The sequence below is a fragment of the Megascapheus bottae genome, chromosome 30, assembly GCF_031878675.1.
Source record: "Megascapheus bottae isolate mThoBot1 chromosome 30, mThoBot2.hap1, whole genome shotgun sequence".
Classification (NCBI taxonomy): Eukaryota; Metazoa; Chordata; class Mammalia; order Rodentia; family Geomyidae; genus Megascapheus; species Megascapheus bottae.
In genome coordinates this window covers 5,570,766-5,592,649 of record NC_143538.1, presented here as the reverse complement: position 1 = coordinate 5,592,649, position 21,884 = coordinate 5,570,766, and the positions used below count along the sequence as shown (strand labels likewise).

Sequence of the window (21,884 nt, the reverse complement as noted above, 5' to 3'; positions counted from 1 at the left end):
GCAGGAGGGGCTTTCCCTTTTATCGTCTCCTTTTGGTCATCACTCACATCTAGTGGAGTTGGAGACAGTGCTCTGTGGATCCTGACAGCCATGAAAACACTTGACATTTGCAAGTGTTCTTTAAAGACAAACACTGGAAGCTCTGTTTGCTCTTTGTAAGAGATACAGAAATGAAATAATGAACTCTCTTTTTTAATTTTTTATATATATTTTTTGTAATTAATTGCAGGGTTACTTTATATTCATTCGATAGAAGGTGCATTACTTCACATACATTAATACCATTACTCATGTCTTGGTCGCCATTTCCCTCCCCCCGACCCGCACCCCTCATCTTGTATTCTCCCCTTCCCTATCCAATTTCAAATAACCAAATACACATTTATCCAACATATCAGATAACAAAGTGAAATACTGTAACAATATGAGATAACCAAGGGACAGCAAAAGAAATGAGGGATAACATAGTACATTAAGGACACTCATTATATGGCTTTTGTTTTATATTCTAGAGGTCCTTTCATTTAGGGTCATACTGTACGACCTTAGGTATCTAGGTATAGCTATTGCAAATCTCTGCTAGAAGAGCCCAAGGTTTCCTCTAATTATGAAAAAGAGGAAAAACATTGAGTCTATGTTCCTTTGAGTCTGGCTTACTTCACTTAATATGTTTTTTCTAAGTCTTTCCCTTTCTTTACAAATGGGGTGATGTCATTCTTTCTGACAGCAGCATAGAATTCCATTGTGTATAAATACCGCATCTTGTTCATCAACTCATCAACTGAGGGACATCTCAGTTGGTTCCATATCTTTGCTATGGTAAAGACTGCTGCAACGAACATCACTGTGCTAGTGGATTTAGTATGGGCAATGAAATTGTGGAAGCAATCTGGGAAATGCCAACCAAAAAGAGCCCAGGTCCAGATGGTTTCACTGCGGAATTCTACAAGACGTTTAAAGATGAAATAACATACCTATACTCTTGAAACTTTCGAGAAATAGAAACAGAAGGAGCAATATCAAAATCATTTTATGAAGCTAATATTACTCTCATCCCCAAACCAGGGAAAGACCGAACAAAAAAGAACACTACAGATCTATCTCTCTAATGAACACAGACGCAAAACTCCTCAATAAAATGTTAGCCAACAGAATCCAGAAACAAATTTAAAAAATCCATACACTACGATCAAGTGGGCTTCATCCCACAGATGCAAAGCTGGTTTAACATTCGCAAATCAATCAATGTAATACATCACATCAGTAGAGCTAAGGGAAAGAATCATATAATTTCTCAGGACGCAGAGAAGGCATTTGACAAAATACAACATCCACTCATGTAGAAAGCACTAGAAAAATAGGAATAAGAGGTACATTCCTCAAAATAGTGAAAGCCATATATGAAAAACCTACAGCCAGTATTATACTAAATGGTGAAAGACTAGGACCATTTACTTTAAAATCAGGAACTAGACAGGGATGCCCACTCTCTCCTCTTCTCTTCAGTATAGTGCTAAAACCCTTAGCCAGAGCAATCAGGCAAGCAAAGGACACCAAAGGGATCCACGTGGGGAAAGAAGAAATTAAACTTTCCCTATTCGCAGATGACATGATCCTCTACTTGAGTGACCCAACAAACTCCACTCCCAAACTCCTAGAATTAATAAACTACTTTAGCAAAGTGGCAGGATACAAAATTAACCTTCAGAATTCAGTAGCCTTCTTGCACAGCAACAATACACAAATAGAAGGGCAAATCAAGAGAATGATCCCATTCACAATAGCCCCCCAAAGAATAAAATACTTAGGAATTAACTTAACCAAAGATGTAAAGGAATTCTTCAGTGAAAACTGTAAAAGCCTAACAAAAGAAATTAAAGAGGATGCTAGGAAATGGAAAGACATCCCATGCTCATGGCTAGGGAGAACCGACATAGTGAAAATAGCTATAGGGCCAAAATTGATATACAAATTCAACGCAATCCCCATGAAAATCCCAAAGACATCCTTTACTGAAATAGAAGATATAATCCAAAGATTCATATGGAACAAAAAGGACCTAGAATTGCCAAAACAATTCTAGGCAAAAAGAGCAAGGCTGGTGGTATTACAATCCCAGACTTCGAACACTACTAGAGAGCCATAATGACAAAAACAGCATGGTATTGGCACAAAAACAGACCAGAAGATCAGTGGAACAGAATAGAAGACCCAGAAATAGAACCACATACCTATAGGCAACTTGTATTTGACAAAGGAGCCAAAGATATACAGTGGAACAAACACAGTCTATTCAATTATTGGTGCTGGCAAAAACTGGGCAGCCACATGTAGAAACTAAAAATTGACCCTAGCCTTTCGCCATGCACAATCATTAACTCAAAGTGGATCGAAGACCTCAACGTCACACCGGAAACTGTGAAACCACTACATGATAAATTAGGAGAGACACTGGAACTCATAGGCACAGGCAAAAGATTCCTGAACAGAATTTCAGGGTCACAACAGATGGGAGAGAGACTCGATAAATGGGACTACCTAAAAATAAAAAGTTTCTGTACGGATAAAAGCATAGTCGCAAAAGCAGAGAGACAGCCAACCAACTGGGAAAAGATATTCACCAACAATGTATCTGACAAATGCTTGATATCCAGAATCTACAGGGAAATCAAGAAACTAATCCCCCGAAAACCCAATAAACCATTCACTAAATGGGCAAGGGAACTAAAGAGAGACTTATCAGAAGAAGAGATTAAAATGGCAGAAAAGCATATGAAAAAGCGTTCATCATGTATAGTCATAAAGGAAATGCAAATAAAACAACCCTAAGGTACCACCTTACCCCAGTAAGAACGGCCAAGATTTAGAACTCAGACAATGAAAGTTGCTGGCAGGGTTGTGGAGAAAAAGGAACCCTACTAGACTGCTGGCGGGAATGTAAACTAGTTCAGTCTCTCTGGAAAGCAGCCTGGAGGTTTCTTAAAGAAGTGAAAATTGACCTTCCCTATGATCCCGCCATAACAGTTCTGGGCATCTACCCTGAACATCGTAACCCAAGATATGATAAGGACACCTGCTCAGCTATGTTCATCTCTGCACTATTCACAATAGTCAGGTGATGGAAACAATCCAGATGCCCTACTGCAGATGAATGGACATAAAAAATGTGGTATATATACACAATGGAATTCTACATAGCCAACAGACAAGATCAAATAATGGCATTCACAGGGAAGTAGATGAATCTAGAGCAAACCATGTTGGTGAGACAAATCAGGACTTAAGAAACAAAAGGCACATGGTATCCTTCAGATGTGGCTATTAAATCCAAAGAGTACAAGAGCAAGGACTCAACATTGGCATACCCAATGCTATGGACATGGTAATGGAAATATAAACATAACTATATATACATACAAACCTATGACTCTACAGAGATAATGTTTTATTCCATAAATTAATATGTTTCTATGACATACAAACTCTTAGCCAAATTTTGATTAAGTTCTAAAACAAAAGTCCCAGTGATTGTATACAGAGACTCCCTTTTTGAATACTTGTTTGTTAAATTTCTCATTTAAAATATGATGAAAAAAATCAATGTTAATAAATTCTTTATAAAAAATGCATGTTCAGAGACAGGCAACATCTCAGTAATTTATAAAATTCCCTTTTCCTGTTTATGTAAAGGAAGGAGGGTAGATCATGAAACTAGAGAAGTCAAGATATTAGAGGCAAATCACGTATAAACAAATTGATTCTGAAAAGCACAGGAACACAGTTTTCTATGTTAAACATTACATTCGCTCAAAGATGTAGTATTTAAAAAATGCTAGGCATCCTAATGAGAAGATTCCTTTTTCCCCATGCTTACTTCATAAAGTGTTTGTCCAAAGTATGAAAAATAGTCTTTTCCCTTACAAGAACAAACAACCTGTAAAATGTCTATATGTGTAATGTGTGTTTTCAATACTTCTTTGCTTTTTCCATCTCTAAGAATTGGCATTTGCTCCAGATGACAGTACAGAGGGACTCTAAGGACAAACAGATGATTAGGACACAGAAAGCTAATAATGTCATAGGAAATAGATGTCAAAATATGTAGAAGAAGCACATGGCAGGCACAGAGGACCCTGAGAGGCACAAGGATTTGTTCAGGATGAGAGGAACCGTGGCAGAGAAGGCATGGATCTGACCCAGGAATGGCTCCTGGAAGCTGAGACATGCCAGTAGCCAGGGCTAGCAGAGGATGTTGGGATTGGACAGACAAGGAGAACTGTGCTGTGGACTGTGTCTCCATGTGCACATTGTGATGTGGGAGGGGAGATGTCAGCCTCCAGTTGGTCTTGTGTGAGGAAGCAGCATAGGTCATTGGGCTGAGAGGTGACCCTGCCTCCCTCACAATGGAATAGAGCATGGAACCCTGATAGCCAGGCAACCATAACTGACTGTGGGCTCAAGCAAGCTCACTTGGCCTGTGACTCAGGAGCGAGAATCATGTTCTCGTTTTGTTTTCACAGGACAAGAGACTCAAGTCTCAGGCAAGAGAGGCGTGACGGCCTCAAGGAACGCTACCGACACTGGGTCAGCGCCCAGCCACGAGCCCAAGGTCTAAAGCTCTTTTCCAGGATGAAACTAAGGAAAGCACAAGGCAATTCAGGCCAGGTATGTTCACGATAGGAAACCTATTTCACCCCATCCTGGCCCATATTAGAACCGTCTTTGTGTGTGTTTTCAAGTGTCTGTCTCTGCTGAGAGAATACATTCTGTGTAGTTTTCCATGTTCTCTATCACAATCACTCCATATGGAGTGCGCTGTCATTTCCACATTTGAAAGATCCCTCCTCTTTACCACCTTAGGGCCACATTGATTCAGCCCAGACCCGGAATGTGCCACATAATCTATGGAGTCGGGAGGCAGGCCTGCTGGAGAGGCTGGTAATTAACCTAGTCCCTGCCTACCAGAAGGGAGACCTCTTTTTTGTCAAAACCTTTCTGCGTAACTACAGACGGTGGGGGACGATGGAACAAGTGATGGATATTATCTTTAAAAAGTGAGTGTTTCCCCCTTCAAGTCCAGGGCTGCTCAGCCTCCACCTGGCACCTCCCTGAGCCTGTTCTTTTCACTGAGGTCTTCTCATGGGAATGAAGGATGAGACCAAGAAGTGTACACCATGGCTAGTTTTTTAGGACAGTGTCACCAAGGGCATTCCTTTTCCCTCAGAAGCTACTGGAACTTCAGAAGCCTGCTTTCTGAAAGGGCTAGAATTACAGGCATATGCTAGTGGCACCCAACTTGTGCCCTCACCTAGGGTGAGGCCCTAAGTAATCACATTTCCAATTAAAGATAAGGTGTCAAAGTAGCAGTCTTGGAGGCTTGCGGAGTACAAGTAGACAGAGGAAACGCTGGGGAGGTGGTAAGGAGGCTGAATCACTTCTGAGCCATCAAGGAGGGATTATGTAGGCTTTACTTGTTTCTAACCCTGGAAGCATTTACGTTTTGGTGTGTGTTCTAGACCTGCATGTTGACCTCAGGACCTGAGTGCTGTCCTTTTGGTACTCAGAGCTGGCACTTGCCAAGTGAGCCACAGGTACAATTGTTGGCTGTGGCCGGTTAATTGAAAATTAATGTGTTGAGATTTTTTTTAATTTTATTTATTTCTTTATTTGCATTTTTATTGTAATTAGTAAAAGGGTTACATGATATTTGCCAGACAGAAGGTGCATTAATTCACGTACATTGATACCCTTTCACTTGTCTTGGTACTGACTAGACTGTTCTCCAACTGTGATCCTGAGAATAGCTAAGAATAAAGGCACGAGCCACTGACACATTAACTTTGGACAAATGCCTATAAGCCCCTTAGCAGAATATTCACAGAACCGTATAGACGTATCTCCCTGGTTTCCCTGTCACTTTTACATTCCCATGTGGGACTTAGCCAGCACCACAGGTGTCCTGTTAAGTTAGAAAAAGAGAACCATGGAGGTGACTTCTTCCTCTCCTCACTTAGGTACAGATATCTCCACCGTTACTGGGAGGAAGATGAGAAAACCAAAATGTAAGTGGGCTTCGGCACAAAGACTTTTGCCCCTCCTTGCAAAATGGGCATCATTGAGGCTTCTGCACCAAAGTGCAGATTTCTTGTTTGCACACCACTTGTGACTTCCTTGAGGGGGGGGGGCGGCTTTGGACTTCAGTGGATTGCAGGGGACACCGCTGTGGGTGTGGGTGTGTTGTCCAGGGATGACAGGAAGGGCTGTGTGCAGAAAGTCAGATCCAGCGTGGAATCGACCATCAGCCTTCTCATTGCCTGTCACAGTGAGAATGGTGGAGACTTGACTTTCAGAAGCTTCTAGAGGCATGTTGTGAGGAGCATCCTGCTCCCAGGTTTCCTCTCCCTCTTTCCAACATGCAGGTCTGTGTTTAGGACCCCCACAGCATGCGAGTCCAGCCACTAAGTGGCTCAGGAGGAAGGCACACAACGGGCAGGGTGGTGCTCATAGTGTGCTTGTCCCCAATCTGCCCACAGCGCCCTCTGCTCTATTATCACTATGTGGATGGACTGCTGCCCTGGAGATTTTTATAAGTGCCAGAACCAAGACACCCTGCATGAGCTGATGTACTATGTGTGGCTCTACATGCCTTCCTGGGACCTACTGCTCCGTTTAGAAATCATCCTTGCTGATCTGGAGAATTCCGTGAAGAAGAACAACAACAAGAGGAGGAAGGAGTCCTTGTATAGGCGCTTCAGAGCTTGTGAGTAGGGACGGACGGGACCTGGGTCTCTTGGGATGGCCCCGGATTGTCCGGGACGGGAGCCCTTAGTACTACCCAGCTTAGCAGAAATGCCCTTTTATGGATATGCTCTGCCAGCCAACGTCTGTTCTCTTTTTGAAAGTACTTGGCCTGAGCCACAGCTGAGAAAGACCCAACCTTCAGAGTTCAATCCAATCTCCAATTCTTTTTTTATTTTTTGTGGGTCATGGGGCTTGAAGTAGACCTGGGCACTCCCTGTGCTCTTCAGCTGAAGGCCACTGTCCTACAAATGGCCCTGACCTTTGTCCCTGAGCTTTGCAGCACAAGGCTACTCTCCTAACCTTGAGCCAATGATCCTTTCCCGTTTTCTAGAGGTTAATTGGAGATAAGAGACTCAGATCCTTTTGTGCCCAGGATAACTTTGAACCTTGATCCTCAGACCTCAGCCTCTTGAGTAGCTAGGAATAGAGGCGTGAGCTACCGTACTTGCCCAAACTCAAATTTTATGGATGGCTTCCTCTGTTACATCCTCATGGACTTTGAGACATTCCTGAACTTGTAGAGTCCACTCTAAGATTCCTGTACCTTTCCCCATTCTCAGGTTGGCGCCGCCATAGAGCAGCCTCTCCTGAACTCCCTATCAGTATCCCAGCAGTGATCTCAACGATGGTGACCCGTGAAGAGCTGGAGACATCACTGGACTCCGCACAGCATGTGAAGCCAGAAGAATCTGTTAATTGTGTGGAGAAGCCGGAACAGGCTTTGTGTCCTGTGTACAGCGAATGCATTCTGAACCCCACTAATGTCACCCAGGAACCTGCCAGTCCCCTGCAGGGAGAGAAAGATGATGGAGACTCTCCCCTGACTTTTACAGTCAGCTTAGATCAGCCCAGTTCCAATGAAGTCATCACTCCTGGGGTGCAGGATAAAGCATCCCCTGAGGGGTTCATGGAGTATGTCTCCAGCCAAAGTTCAAGAGAACCCCTTAAAGATGTCAAAAAGGTAGTGTTAGTCGAGGAAAGTGAGTCTGTCCTCAGAGAATATCCAGACAAATCTGTCCAGCTGCAGGAGATCCAGTCTCCACCTGAGGAACTAGAACCTGCCCCTGCACCACCTCAGGAAGGAAATCCCATCTTCACTGAGGCAGTAGATCCCCTTGAGGACTCTGACTTAGAATATTTTCCTGAAGGCAATTTGGAGGCTGGTTTAGATCTTGATATTCCCTCCCCCATCCCTGAGAAAATCTTACTCTTTCTTTTTGTAATGGCTGTTGTAAAATGTTCTCTCTATTTATTGCTCTAATTTTATTAAAATATCACTGTTTATATTATGTTGTACAATAAATCAAGTACTGTGGTTTTTTTCACCCCCTCCCTATATGATGCCCTCGACACATGGACCCTAAGTGGGGAGAAATGTAGAGTGACCTGGAGCTGTGGGAGGAACTTACTGGATATACATGGAGCAGTTACATGCACAGGGAATGGCAAGGAGTAAATGGAAATCGGTTTTTGGTGGAAGCAAGGAGGTAGTTTGGCTCACACCTGTAATGCTAACAACTTAGTAGACAGAGATCTCTGAGGGTCTAGGTTCTGGGCCATCCTTGGGCTGGAAAGTTCATGAAACTTTTCTCCAGCTAACCATCAAAAGAGAATTGCTAGCTTTGAGCAAAAAAAGGTTAGTGAAGCCATCCCTGACTGACACAGAGAAGGGGAGAGAGAGAGAGAGAGAGAGAGAGAGAGAGAGAGAGAGAGAGAGAGAGAGACAGAGACAGAGACAGAGACAGAGACAGACAGAGAGAGAGACAGAGAGAGAGACAGAGAGAGAGACAGAGGCAGCAAGAGACAGAGAGATAGAAGGAGTGAAGATACAGAGGCAGTGTTTTAGATTGCTCTGCCAGATTGGCTTAAAAATGGGATCCTCAGAGCTTGAAGTTTGGCCTAGTGGTAGAGTGTTTGCCTAGCATGCATGAACCCCTGTATTCAATTCCTCCATACTACATACATAGAAAAAAAAAGCCAGATGTTGTTCTGTGGCTCAACTGGTAGAGGTCTAACCTTGAGCAATCCCAAGGACAGTGCTTAGGCCATGTGTTCAATTCAGGACTAGCAAAAAAGGATTGAGAGCCTCAGATCTCAGCCTCCTTAGTAGAATCACAGGAGTCACTGATGCCTGGCTAAGCCAGTACTTTGTCAGTTTAGCCAGAGTAGAGCTGTGTTATACAATTCGACCAGTTAAACTCAAGGAAATAGTAGAGTAATTCAATCATCTGAAATGGGAACTTCATTACTGTTTTTCTTCCAAAGGAAGAAAGCATTCTGGGAGAAGAAACACAAGCAGCTAGCTCCCTGTGCAAGAACAAATGTCCCTGCATGCCTGAACGCTTTCTCAAGGTGCTGGAAGACCCTTCGTTTAGAATCCAAAGATGCCAAAGACTAGGCCTGATGTTTCTGAAGCCCAGAGTGGAGCCTGGATTTCAGCCTGAACATTCTGCAAAGCCATGTACATGGCCATCAGCAGACAAGGTGTGTGTGCTGTGTGTGTGCTCATGACTCTTAGGAGGCTGCCTTCAGAATGGACAGGAGAAACTCTGTGATGAACCCAGGCTACGTGGCTGTGCTCCTAGGTACTGCATTGTGATACTGTGTGTTCCATGGATGCATGCGCCTGCATGCCTGTACATACATTTGTGGCACTCACTGTTCACATTCAGATCCTAGGAATGTTCTGACAAGTTCAGTGCAGACACTGGGACAGACATGCAGTCTTCCCTCTGCAGGAAAGTTCCCCGGGCTGAGAACTCCAGCAGGAGGGGCTTTCCCTTTTATCGTCTCCTTTTGGTCATCACTCACATCTAGTGGAGTTGGAGACAGTGCTCTGTGGATCCTGACAGCCATGAAAACACTTGACATTTGCAAGTGTTCTTTAAAGACAAACACTGGAAGCTCTGTTTGCTCTTTGTAAGAGATACAGAAATGAAATAATGAACTCTCTTTTTTAATTTTTTATATATATTTTTTGTAATTAATTGCAGGGTTACTTTATATTCATTCGATAGAAGGTGCATTACTTCACATACATTAATACCATTACTCATGTCTTGGTCGCCATTTCCCTCCCCCCGACCCGCACCCCTCATCTTGTATTCTCCCCTTCCCTATCCAATTTCAAATAACCAAATACACATTTATCCAACATATCAGATAACAAAGTGAAATACTGTAACAATATGAGATAACCAAGGGACAGCAAAAGAAATGAGGGATAACATAGTACATTAAGGACAGCAATCACTCATTATATGGCTTTTGTTTTATATTCTAGAGGTCCTTTCATTTAGGGTCATACTGTACGACCTTAGGTATCTAGGTATAGCTATTGCAAATCTCTGCTAGAAGAGCCCAAGGTTTCCTCTAATTATGAAAAAGAGGGAAAACATTGAGTCTATGTTCCTTTGAGTCTGGCTTACTTCACTTAATATGTTTTTTCTAAGTCTTTCCCTTTCTTTACAAATGGGGTGATGTCATTCTTTCTGACAGCAGCATAGAATTCCATTGTGTATAAATACCGCATCTTGTTCATCAACTCATCAACTGAGGGACATCTCAGTTGGTTCCATATCTTTGCTATGGTAAAGACTGCTGCAACGAACATCACTGTGCTAGTGGATTTAGTATGGGCAATGAAATTGTGGAAGCAATCTGGGAAATGCCAACCAAAAAGAGCCCAGGTCCAGATGGTTTCACTGCGGAATTCTACAAGACGTTTAAAGATGAAATAACATACCTATACTCTTGAAACTTTCGAGAAATAGAAACAGAAGGAGCAATATCAAAATCATTTTATGAAGCTAATATTACTCTCATCCCCAAACCAGGGAAAGACCGAACAAAAAAGAACACTACAGATCTATCTCTCTAATGAACACAGACGCAAAACTCCTCAATAAAATGTTAGCCAACAGAATCCAGAAACAAATTTAAAAAATCCATACACTACGATCAAGTGGGCTTCATCCCACAGATGCAAAGCTGGTTTAACATTCGCAAATCAATCAATGTAATACATCACATCAGTAGAGCTAAGGGAAAGAATCATATAATTTCTCAGGACGCAGAGAAGGCATTTGACAAAATACAACATCCACTCATGTAGAAAGCACTAGAAAAATAGGAATAAGAGGTACATTCCTCAAAATAGTGAAAGCCATACATGAAAAACCTACAGCCAGTATTATACTAAATGGTGAAAGACTAGGACCATTTACTTTAAAATCAGGAACTAGACAGGGATGCCCACTCTCTCCTCTTCTCTTCAGTATAGTGCTAAAACCCTTAGCCAGAGCAATCAGGCAAGCAAAGGACACCAAAGGGATCCACGTGGGGAAAGAAGAAATTAAACTTTCCCTATTCGCAGATGACATGATCCTCTACTTGAGTGACCCAACAAACTCCACTCCCAAACTCCTAGAATTAATAAACTACTTTAGCAAAGTGGCAGGATACAAAATTAACCTTCAGAATTCAGTAGCCTTCTTGCACAGCAACAATACACAAATAGAAGGGCAAATCAAGAGAATGATCCCATTCACAATAGCCCCCCAAAGAATAAAATACTTAGGAATTAACTTAACCAAAGATGTAAAGGAATTCTTCAGTGAAAACTGTAAAAGCCTAACAAAAGAAATTAAAGAGGATGCTAGGAAATGGAAAGACATCCCATGCTCATGGCTAGGGAGAACCGACATAGTGAAAATAGCTATACTGCCAAAATTGATATACAAATTCAACGCAATCCCCATGAAAATCCCAAAGACATCCTTTACTGAAATAGAAGATATAATCCAAAGATTCATATGGAACAAAAAGGACCTAGAATTGCCAAAACAATTCTAGGCAAAAAGAGCAAGGCTGGTGGTATTACAATCCCAGACTTCGAACACTACTAGAGAGCCATAATGACAAAAACAGCATGGTATTGGCACAAAAACAGACCAGAAGATCAGTGGAACAGAATAGAAGACCCAGAAATAGAACCACATACCTATAGGCAACTTGTATTTGACAAAGGAGCCAAAGATATACAGTGGAACAAACACAGTCTATTCAATTATTGGTGCTGGCAAAAACTGGGCAGCCACATGTAGAAACTAAAAATTGACCCTAGCCTTTCGCCATGCACAATCATTAACTCAAAGTGGATCGAAGACCTCAACGTCACACCGGAAACTGTGAAACCACTACATGATAAATTAGGAGAGACACTGGAACTCATAGGCACAGGCAAAAGATTCCTGAACAGAATTTCAGGGTCACAACAGATGGGAGAGAGACTCGATAAATGGGACTACCTAAAAATAAAAAGTTTCTGTACGGATAAAAGCATAGTCGCAAAAGCAGAGAGACAGCCAACCAACTGGGAAAAGATATTCACCAACAATGTATCTGACAAATGCTTGATATCCAGAATCTACAGGGAAATCAAGAAACTAATCCCCCAAAAACCCAATAAACCATTCACTAAATGGGCAAGGGAACTAAAGAGAGACTTATCAGAAGAAGAGATTAAAATGGCAGAAAAGCATATGAAAAAGCGTTCATCATGTATAGTCATAAAGGAAATGCAAATAAAACAACCCTAAGGTACCACCTTACCCCAGTAAGAACGGCCAAGATTTAGAACTCAGACAATGAAAGTTGCTGGCAGGGTTGTGGAGAAAAAGGAACCCTACTAGACTGCTGGCGGGAATGTAAACTAGTTCAGTCTCTCTGGAAAGCAGCCTGGAGGTTTCTTAAAGAAGTGAAAATTGACCTTCCCTACGATCCCGCCATAACAGTTCTGGGCATCTACCCTGAACATCGTAACCCAAGATATGATAAGGACACCTGCTCAGCTATGTTCATCTCTGCACTATTCACAATAGTCAGGTGATGGAAACAATCCAGATGCCCTACTGCAGATGAATGGACATAAAAAATGTGGTATATATACACAATGGAATTCTACATAGCCAACAGACAAGATCAAATAATGGCATTCACAGGGAAGTAGATGAATCTAGAGCAAACCATGTTGGTGAGACAAATCAGGACTTAAGAAACAAAAGGCACATGGTATCCTTCAGATGTGGCTATTAAATCCAAAGAGTACAAGAGCAAGGACTCAACATTGGCATACCCAATGCTATGGACATGGTAATGGAAATATAAACATAACTATATATACCTACAAACCTATGACTCTACAGAGATAATGTTTTATTCCATAAATTAATATGTTTCTATGACATACAAACTCTTAGCCAAATTTTGATTAAGTTCTAAAACAAAAGTCCCAGTGATTGTATACAGAGACTCCCTTTTTGAATACTTGTTAAATTTCTCATTTAAAATATGATGAAAAAAATCAATGTTAATAAATTCTTTATAAAAAATGCATGTTCAGAGACAGGCAACATCTCAGTAATTTATAAAATTCCCTTTTCCTGTTTATGTAAAGGAAGGAGGGTAGATCATGAAACTAGAGAAGTCAAGATATTAGAGGCAAATCACGTATAAACAAATTGATTCTGAAAAGCACAGGAACACAGTTTTCTATGTTAAACATTACATTCGCTCAAAGATGTAGTATTTAAAAAATGCTAGGCATCCTAATGAGAAGATTCCTTTTTCCCCATGCTTACTTCATAAAGTGTTTGTCCAAAGTATGAAAAATAGTCTTTTCCCTTACAAGAACAAACAACCTGTAAAATGTCTATATGTGTAATGTGTGTTTTCAATACTTCTTTGCTTTTTCCATCTCTAAGAATTGGCATTTGCTCCAGATGACAGTACAGAGGGACTCTAAGGACAAACAGATGATTAGGACACAGAAAGCTAATAATGTCATAGGAAATAGATGTCAAAATATGTAGAAGAAGCACATGGCAGGCACAGAGGACCCTGAGAGGCACAAGGATTTGTTCAGGATGAGAGGAACCGTGGCAGAGAAGGCATGGATCTGACCCAGGAATGGCTCCTGGAAGCTGAGACATGCCAGTAGCCAGGGCTAGCAGAGGATGTTGGGATTGGACAGACAAGGAGAACTGTGCTGTGGACTGTGTCTCCATGTGCACATTGTGATGTGGGAGGGGAGATGTCAGCCTCCAGTTGGTCTTGTGTGAGGAAGCAGCATAGGTCATTGGGCTGAGAGGTGACCCTGCCTCCCTCACAATGGAATAGAGCATGGAACCCTGATAGCCAGGCAACCATAACTGACTGTGGGCTCAAGCAAGCTCACTTGGCCTGTGACTCAGGAGCGAGAATCATGTTCTCGTTTTGTTTTCACAGGACAAGAGACTCAAGTCTCAGGCAAGAGAGGCGTGACGGCCTCAAGGAACGCTACCGACACTGGGTCAGCGCCCAGCCACGAGCCCAAGGTCTAAAGCTCTTTTCCAGGATGAAACTAAGGAAAGCACAAGGCAATTCAGGCCAGGTATGTTCACGATAGGAAACCTATTTCACCCCATCCTGGCCCATATTAGAACCGTCTTTGTGTGTGTTTTCAAGTGTCTGTCTCTGCTGAGAGAATACATTCTGTGTAGTTTTCCATGTTCTCTATCACAATCACTCCATATGGAGTGCGCTGTCATTTCCACATTTGAAAGATCCCTTCTCCTTACCACCTTAGGGCCACATTGATTCAGCCCAGACCCGGAATGTGCCACATAATCTATGGAGTCGGGAGGCAGGCCTGCTGGAGAGGCTGGTAATTAACCTAGTCCCTGCCTACCAGAAGGGAGACCTCTTCTTTGTCAAAACCTTTCTGCGTAACTACAGACGGTGGGGGACGATGGAACAAGTGATGGATATTATCTTTAAAAAGTGAGTGTTTCCCCCTTCAAGTCCAGGGCTGCTCAGCCTCCACCTGGCACCTCCCTGAGCCTGTTCTTTTCACTGAGGTCTTCTCATGGGAATGAAGGATGAGACCAAGAAGTGTACACCATGGCTAGTTTTTTAGGACAGTGTCACCAAGGGCATTCCTTTTCCCTCAGAAGCTACTGGAACTTCAGAAGCCTGCTTTCTGAAAGGGCTAGAATTACAGGCATATGCTAGTGGCACCCAACTTGTGCCCTCACCTAGGGTGAGGCCCTAAGTAATCACATTTCCAATTAAAGATAAGGTGTCAAAGTAGTAGTCTTGGAGGCTTGCGGAGTACAAGTAGACAGAGGAAACGCTGGGGAGGTGGTAAGGAGGCTGAATCACTTCTGAGCCATCAAGGAGGGATTATGTAGGCTTTACTTGTTTCTAACCCTGGAAGCATTTACGTTTTGGTGTGTGTTCTAGACCTGCATGTTGACCTCAGGACCTGAGTGCTGTCCTTTTGGTACTCAGAGCTGGCACTTGCCAAGTGAGCCACAGGTACAATTGTTGGCTGTGGCCGGTTAATTGAAAATTAATGTGTTGAGATTTTTTTTAAATTTTATTTATTTCTTTATTTGCATTTTTTATTGTAATTAGTAAAAGGGTTACATGATATTTGCCAGACAGAAGGTGCATTAATTCACGTACATTGATACCCTTTCACTTGTCTTGGTACTGACTAGACTGTTCTCCAACTGTGATCCTGAGAATAGCTAAGAATAAAGGCACGAGCCACTGACACATTAACTTTGGACAAATGCCTATAAGCCCCTTAGCAGAATATTCACAGAACCGTATAGACGTATCTCCCTGGTTTCCCTGTCACTTTTACATTCCCATGTGGGACTTAGCCAGCACCACAGGTGTCCTGTTAAGTTAGAAAAAGAGAACCATGGAGGTGACTTCTTCCTCTCCTCACTTAGGTACAGATATCTCCACCGTTACTGGGAGGAAGATGAGAAAACCAAAATGTAAGTGGGCTTCGGCACAAAGACTTTTGCCCCTCCTTGCAAAATGGGCATCATTGAGGCTTCTGCACCAAAGTGCAGATTTCTTGTTTGCACACCACTTGTGACTTCCTTGAGGGGGGGGGCGGCTTTGGACTTCAGTGGATTGCAGGGGACACCGCTGTGGGTGTGGGTGTGTTGTCCAGGGATGATAGGAAGGGCTGTGTGCAGAAAGTCAGATCCAGCGTGGAATCGACCATCAGCCTTCTCATTGCCTGTCACAGTGAGAATGGTGGAGACTTGACTTTCAGAAGCTTCTAGAGGCATGTTGTGAGGAGCATCCTGCTCCCAGGTTTCCTCTCCCTCTTTCCAACATGCAGGTCTGTGTATAGGACCCCCACAGCATGCGAGTCCAGCCACTAAGTGGCTCAGGAGGAAGGCACACAACGGGCAGGGTGGTGCTCATAGTGTGCTTGTCCCCAATCTGCCCACAGCGCCCTCTGCTCTATTATCACTATGTGGATGGACTGCTGCCCTGGAGATTTTTATAAGTGCCAGAACCAAGACACCCTGCATGAGCTGATGTACTATGTGTGGCTCTACATGCCTTCCTGGGACCTACTGCTCCGTTTAGAAATCATCCTTGCTGATCTGGAGAATTCCGTGAAGAAGAAGAACAACAAGAGGAGGAAGGAGTCCTTGTATAGGCGCTTCAGAGCTTGTGAGTAGGGACGGACGGGACCTGGGTCTCTTGGGATGGCCCCGGATTGTCCGGGACGGGAGCCCTTAGTACTACCCAGCTTAGCAGAAATGCCCTTTTATGGATATGCTCTGCCAGCCAACGTCTGTTCTCTTTTTGAAAGTACTTGGCCTGAGCCACAGCTGAGAAAGACCCAACCTTCAGAGTTCAATCCAATCTCCAATTCTTTTTTTATTTTTTGTGGGTCATGGGGCTTGAAGTAGACCTGGGCACTCCCTGTGCTCTTCAGCTGAAGGCCACTGTCCTACAAATGGCCCTGACCTTTGTCCCTGAGTTTTGCAGCACAAGGCTACTCTCCTAACCTTGAGCCAATGATCCTTTCCCGTTTTCTAGAGGTTAATTGGAGATAAGAGACTCAGATCCTTTTGTGCCCAGGATAACTTTGAACCTTGATCCTCAGACCTCAGCCTCTTTAGTAGCTAGGAATAGAGGCGTGAGCTACCGTACTTGCCCAAACTCAAATTTTATGGATGGCTTCCTCTGTTACATCCTCATGGACTTTGAGACATTCCTGAACTTGTAGAGTCCACTCTAAGATTCCTGTACCTTTCCCCATTCTCAGGTTGGCGCCGCCATAGAGCAGCCTCTCCTGAACTCCCTATCAGTATCCCAGCAGTGATCTCAACGATGGTGACCCGTGAAGAGCTGGAGACATCACTGGACTCCGCACAGCATGTGAAGCCAGAAGAATCTGTTAATTGTGTGGAGAAGCCGGAACAGGCTTTGTGTCCTGTGTACAGCGAATGCATTCTGAACCCCACTAATGTCACCCAGGAACCTGCCAGTCCCCTGCAGGGAGAGAAAGATGATGGAGACTCTCCCCTGACTTTTACAGTCAGCTTAGATCAGCCCAGTTCCAATGAAGTCATCACTCCTGGGGTGCAGGATAAAGCATCCCCTGAGGGGTTCATGGAGTATGTCTCCAGCCAAAGTTCAAGAGAACCCCTTAAAGATGTCAAAAAGGTAGTGTTAGTCGAGGAAAGTGAGTCTGTCCTCAGAGAATATCCAGACAAATCTGTCCAGCTGCAGGAGATCCAGTCTCCACCTGAGGAACTAGAACCTGCCCCTGCACCACCTCAGGAAGGAAATCCCATCTTCACTGAGGCAGTAGATCCCCTTGAGGACTCTGACTTAGAATATTTTCCTGAAGGCAATTTGGAGGCTGGTTTAGATCTTGATATTCCCTCCCCCATCCCTGAGAAAATCTTACTCTTTCTTTTTGTAATGGCTGTTGTAAAATGTTCTCTCTATTTATTGCTCTAATTTTATTAAAATGTCACTGTTTATATTATGTTGTACAATAAATCAAGTACTGTGGTTTTTTTCACCCCCTCCCTATATGATGCCCTCGACACATGGACCCTAAGTGGGGAGAAATGTAGAGTGACCTGGAGCTGTGGGAGGAACTTACTGGATATACATGGAGCAGTTACATGCACAGGGAATGGCAAGGAGTAAATGGAAATCGGTTTTTGGTGGAAGCAAGGAGGTAGTTTGGCTCACACCTGTAATGCTAACAACTTAGTAGACAGAGATCTCTGAGGGTCTAGGTTCTGGGCCATCCTTGGGCTGGAAAGTTCATGAAACTTTTCTCCAGCTAACCATCAAAAGAGAATTGCTAGCTTTGAGCAAAAAAAGGTTAGTGAAGCCATCCCTGACTGACACAGAGAAGGGGGGAGAGAGAGAGAGAGAGAGAGAGAGAGAGAGAGAGAGAGAGAGAGAGAGAGAGAGGGACAGAGACAGACAGAGAGAGAGACAGAGAGACAGAGAGAGAGAGACAGAGAGAGAGACAGAGGCAGCAAGAGACAGAGAGATAGAAGGAGTGAAGATACAGAGACAGTGTTTTAGATTGCTCTGCCAGATTGGCTTAAAAATGGGATCCTCAGAGCTTGAAGTTTGGCCTAGTGGTAGAGTGTTTGCCTAGCATGCATGAACACCAGTATTCAATTCCTCCATACTACATACATAGAAAAAAAAAGCCAGATGTTGTTCTGTGGCTCAACTGGTAGAGGTCTAACCTTGAGCAATCCCAAGGACAGTGCTTAGGCCATGTGTTCAATTCAGGACTAGCAAAAAAGGATTGAGAGCCTCAGATCTCAGCCTCCTTAGTAGAATCACAGGAGTCACTGATGCCTGGCTAAGCCAGTACTTTGTCAGTTTAGCCAGAGTGGAGCTGTGTTATACAATTCGACCAGTTAAACTCAAGGAAATAGTAGAGTAATTCAATCATCTGAAATGGGAACTTCATTACTGTTTTTCTTCCAAAGGAAGAAAGCATTCTGGGAGAAGAAACACAAGCAGCTAGCTCCCTGTGCAAGAACAAATGTCCCTGCATGCCTGAACGCTTTCTCAAGGTGCTGGAAGACCCTTCGTTTAGAATCCAAAGATGCCAAAGACTAGGCCTGATGTTTCTGAAGCCCAGAGTGGAGCCTGGATTTCAGCCTGAACATTCTGCAAAGCCATGTACATGGCCATCAGCAGACAAGGTGTGTGTGCTGTGTGTGTGCTCATGACTCTTAGGAGGCTGCCTTCAGAATGGACAGGAGAAACTCTGTGATGAACCCAGGCTACGTGGCTGTGCTCCTAGGTACTGCATTGTGATACTGTGTGTTCCATGGATGCATGCGCCTGCATGCCTGTACATACATTTGTGGCACTCACTGTTCACATTCAGATCCTAGGAATGTTCTGACAAGTTCAGTGCAGACACTGGGACAGACATGCAGTCTTCCCTCTGCAGGAAAGTTCCCCGGGCTGAGAACTCCAGCAGGAGGGGCTTTCCCTTTTATCGTCTCCTTTTGGTCATCACTCACATCTAGTGGAGTTGGAGACAGTGCTCTGTGGATCCTGACAGCCATGAAAACACTTGACATTTGCAAGTGTTCTTTAAAGACAAACACTGGAAGCTCTGTTTGCTCTTTGTAAGAGATACAGAAATGAAATAATGAACTCTCTTTTTTAATTTTATATATATATTTTTTGTAATTAATTGCAGGGTTACTTTATATTCATTCGATAGAAGGTGCATTACTTCACATACATTAATACCATTACTCATGTCTTGGTCGCCATTTCCCTCCCCCCGACCCGCACCCCTCATCTTGTATTCTCCCCTTCCCTATCCAATTTCAAATAACCAAATACACATTTATCCAACATATCAGATAACAAAGTGAAATACTGTAACAATATGAGATAACCAAGGGACAGCAAAAGAAATGAGGGATAACATAGTACATTAAGGACAGCAATCACTCATTATATGGCTTTTGTTTTATATTCTAGAGGTCCTTTCATTTAGGGTCATACTGTACGACCTTAGGTATCTAGGTATAGCTATTGCAAATCTCTGCTAGAAGAGCCCAAGGTTTCCTCTAATTATGAAAAAGAGGGAAAACATTGAGTCTATGTTCCTTTGAGTCTGGCTTACTTCACTTAATATGTTTTTTCTAAGTCTTTCCCTTTCTTTACAAATGGGGTGATGTCATTCTTTCTGACAGCAGCATAGAATTCCATTGTGTATAAATACCGCATCTTGTTCATCAACTCATCAACTGAGGGACATCTCAGTTGGTTCCATATCTTTGCTATGGTAAAGACTGCTGCAACGGACATCACTGTGCTAGTGGATTTAGTATGGGCTATGAAATTGTGGAAGCAATCTGGGAAATGCCAACCAAAAAGAGCCCAGGTCCAGATGGTTTCACTGCGGAATTCAAGACGTTTAAAGATGAAATAACATACCTATACTCTTGAAACTTTCGAGAAATAGAAACAGAAGGAGCAATATCAAAATCATTTTATGAAGCTAATATTACTCTCATCCCCAAACCAGGGAAAGACCGAACAAAAAAGAACACTACAGATCTATCTCTCTAATGAACACAGACGCAAAACTCCTCAATAAAATGTTAGCCAACAGAATCCAGAAACAAATTTAAAAAATCCATACACTACGATCAAGTGGGCTTCATCCCACAGATGCAAAGCTGGTTTAACATTCGCAAATCAATCAATGTAATACATCACATCAGTAGAGCTAAGGGAAAGAATCATATAATTTCTCAGGACGCAGAGAAGGCATTTGACAAAATACAACATCCACTCATGTAGAAAGCACTAGAAAAATAGGAATAAGAGGTACATTCCTCAAAATAGTGAAAGCCATATATGAAAAACCTACAGCCAGTATTATACTAAATGGTGAAAGACTAGGACCATTTACTTTAAAATCAGGAACTAGACAGGGATGCCCACTCTCTCCTCTTCTCTTCAGTATAGTGCTAAAACCCTTAGCCAGAGCAATCAGGCAAGCAAAGGACACCAAAGGGATCCACGTGGGGAAAGAAGAAATTAAACTTTCCCTATTCGCAGATGACATGATCCTCTACTTGAGTGACCCAACAAACTCCACTCCCAAACTCCTAGAATTAATAAACTACTTTAGCAAAGTGGCAGGATACAAAATTAACCTTCAGAATTCAGTAGCCTTCTTGCACAGCAACAATACACAAATAGAAGGGCAAATCAAGAGAATGATCCCATTCACAATAGCCCCCCAAAGAATAAAATACTTAGGAATTAACTTAACCAAAGATGTAAAGGAATTCTTCAGTGAAAACTGTAAAAGCCTAACAAAAGAAATTAAAGAGGATGCTAGGAAATGGAAAGACATCCCATGCTCATGGCTAGGGAGAACCGACATAGTGAAAATAGCTATAGGGCCAAAATTGATATACAAATTCAACGCAATCCCCATGAAAATCCCAAAGACATCCTTTACTGAAATAGAAGATATAATCCAAAGATTCATATGGAACAAAAAGGACCTAGAATTGCCAAAACAATTCTAGGCAAAAAGAGCAAGGCTGGTGGTATTACAATCCCAGACTTCGAACACTACTAGAGAGCCATAATGACAAAAACAGCATGGTATTGGCACAAAAACAGACCAGAAGATCAGTGGAACAGAATAGAAGACCCAGAAATAGAACCACATACCTATAGGCAACTTGTATTTGACAAAGGAGCCAAAGATATACAGTGGAACAAACACAGTCTATTCAATTATTGGTGCTGGCAAAAACTGGGCAGCCACATGTAGAAACTAAAAATTGACCCTAGCCTTTCGCCATGCACAATCATTAACTCAAAGTGGATCGAAGACCTCAACGTCACACCGGAAACTGTGAAACCACTACATGATAAATTAGGAGAGACACTGGAACTCATAGGCACAGGCAAAAGATTCCTGAACAGAATTTCAGGGTCACAACAGATGGGAGAGAGACTCGATAAATGGGACTACCTAAATATAAAAAGTTTCTGTACGGATAAAAGCATAGTCGCAAAAGCAGAGAGACAGCCAACCAACTGGGAAAAGATATTCACCAACAATGTATCTGACAAATGCTTGATATCCAGAATCTACAGGGAAATCAAGAAACTAATCCCCCGAAAACCCAATAAACCATTCACTAAATGGGCAAGGGAACTAAAGAGAGACTTATCAGAAG

At 42.7% G+C, this 21,884-nt stretch overlaps 2 protein-coding genes across 2 annotated transcripts; both read left to right on the top strand.

Moving 5' to 3' along the window:
- Positions 1-4,487: 4,487 nt before the first annotated feature.
- Positions 4,488-8,062, top strand: LOC150044212 (uncharacterized). The gene is made up of 5 exons (XM_090321420.1): positions 4,488-4,665; positions 4,861-5,054; positions 6,015-6,062; positions 6,534-6,760; positions 7,362-8,062. Exons 1-5 carry the CDS (start codon positions 4,498-4,500, stop codon positions 8,060-8,062), a joined length of 1,338 nt encoding a protein of 445 aa, XP_090177546.1. The 5' UTR covers positions 4,488-4,497.
- Positions 8,063-16,124: 8,062 nt separating this feature from the next.
- On the top strand, positions 16,125-17,640 carry LOC150044211 (uncharacterized). The gene is made up of 2 exons (XM_090321419.1): positions 16,125-16,329; positions 16,931-17,640. The coding sequence occupies exons 1-2, from the start codon at positions 16,125-16,127 to the stop codon at positions 17,629-17,631; spliced, it is 906 nt and encodes a 301-aa protein (XP_090177545.1). The 3' UTR covers positions 17,632-17,640.
- The last annotated feature ends 4,244 nt before the right edge of the window (positions 17,641-21,884 follow it).

Bases quoted from the DNA above. Each gene is read 5' to 3' on its own strand.
- LOC150044212 (XM_090321420.1), top strand. From the start codon at position 4,498: ATGTTCTCGTTTTGTTTTCACAGGACAAGAGACTCAAGTCTCAGGCAA. The intron at 5,055-6,014 runs GTGAGTGTTTCC...CTCCTCACTTAG, and splicing joins ATGGATATTATCTTTAAAAA to GTACAGATATCTCCACCGTT. The intron at 6,063-6,533 runs GTAAGTGGGCTT...ATCTGCCCACAG, and splicing joins GAAGATGAGAAAACCAAAAT to CGCCCTCTGCTCTATTATCA.
- LOC150044211 (XM_090321419.1), top strand. From the start codon at position 16,125: ATGTGGATGGACTGCTGCCCTGGAGATTTTTATAAGTGCCAGAACCAA. The intron at 16,330-16,930 runs GTGAGTAGGGAC...CCCCATTCTCAG, and splicing joins GTATAGGCGCTTCAGAGCTT to GTTGGCGCCGCCATAGAGCA.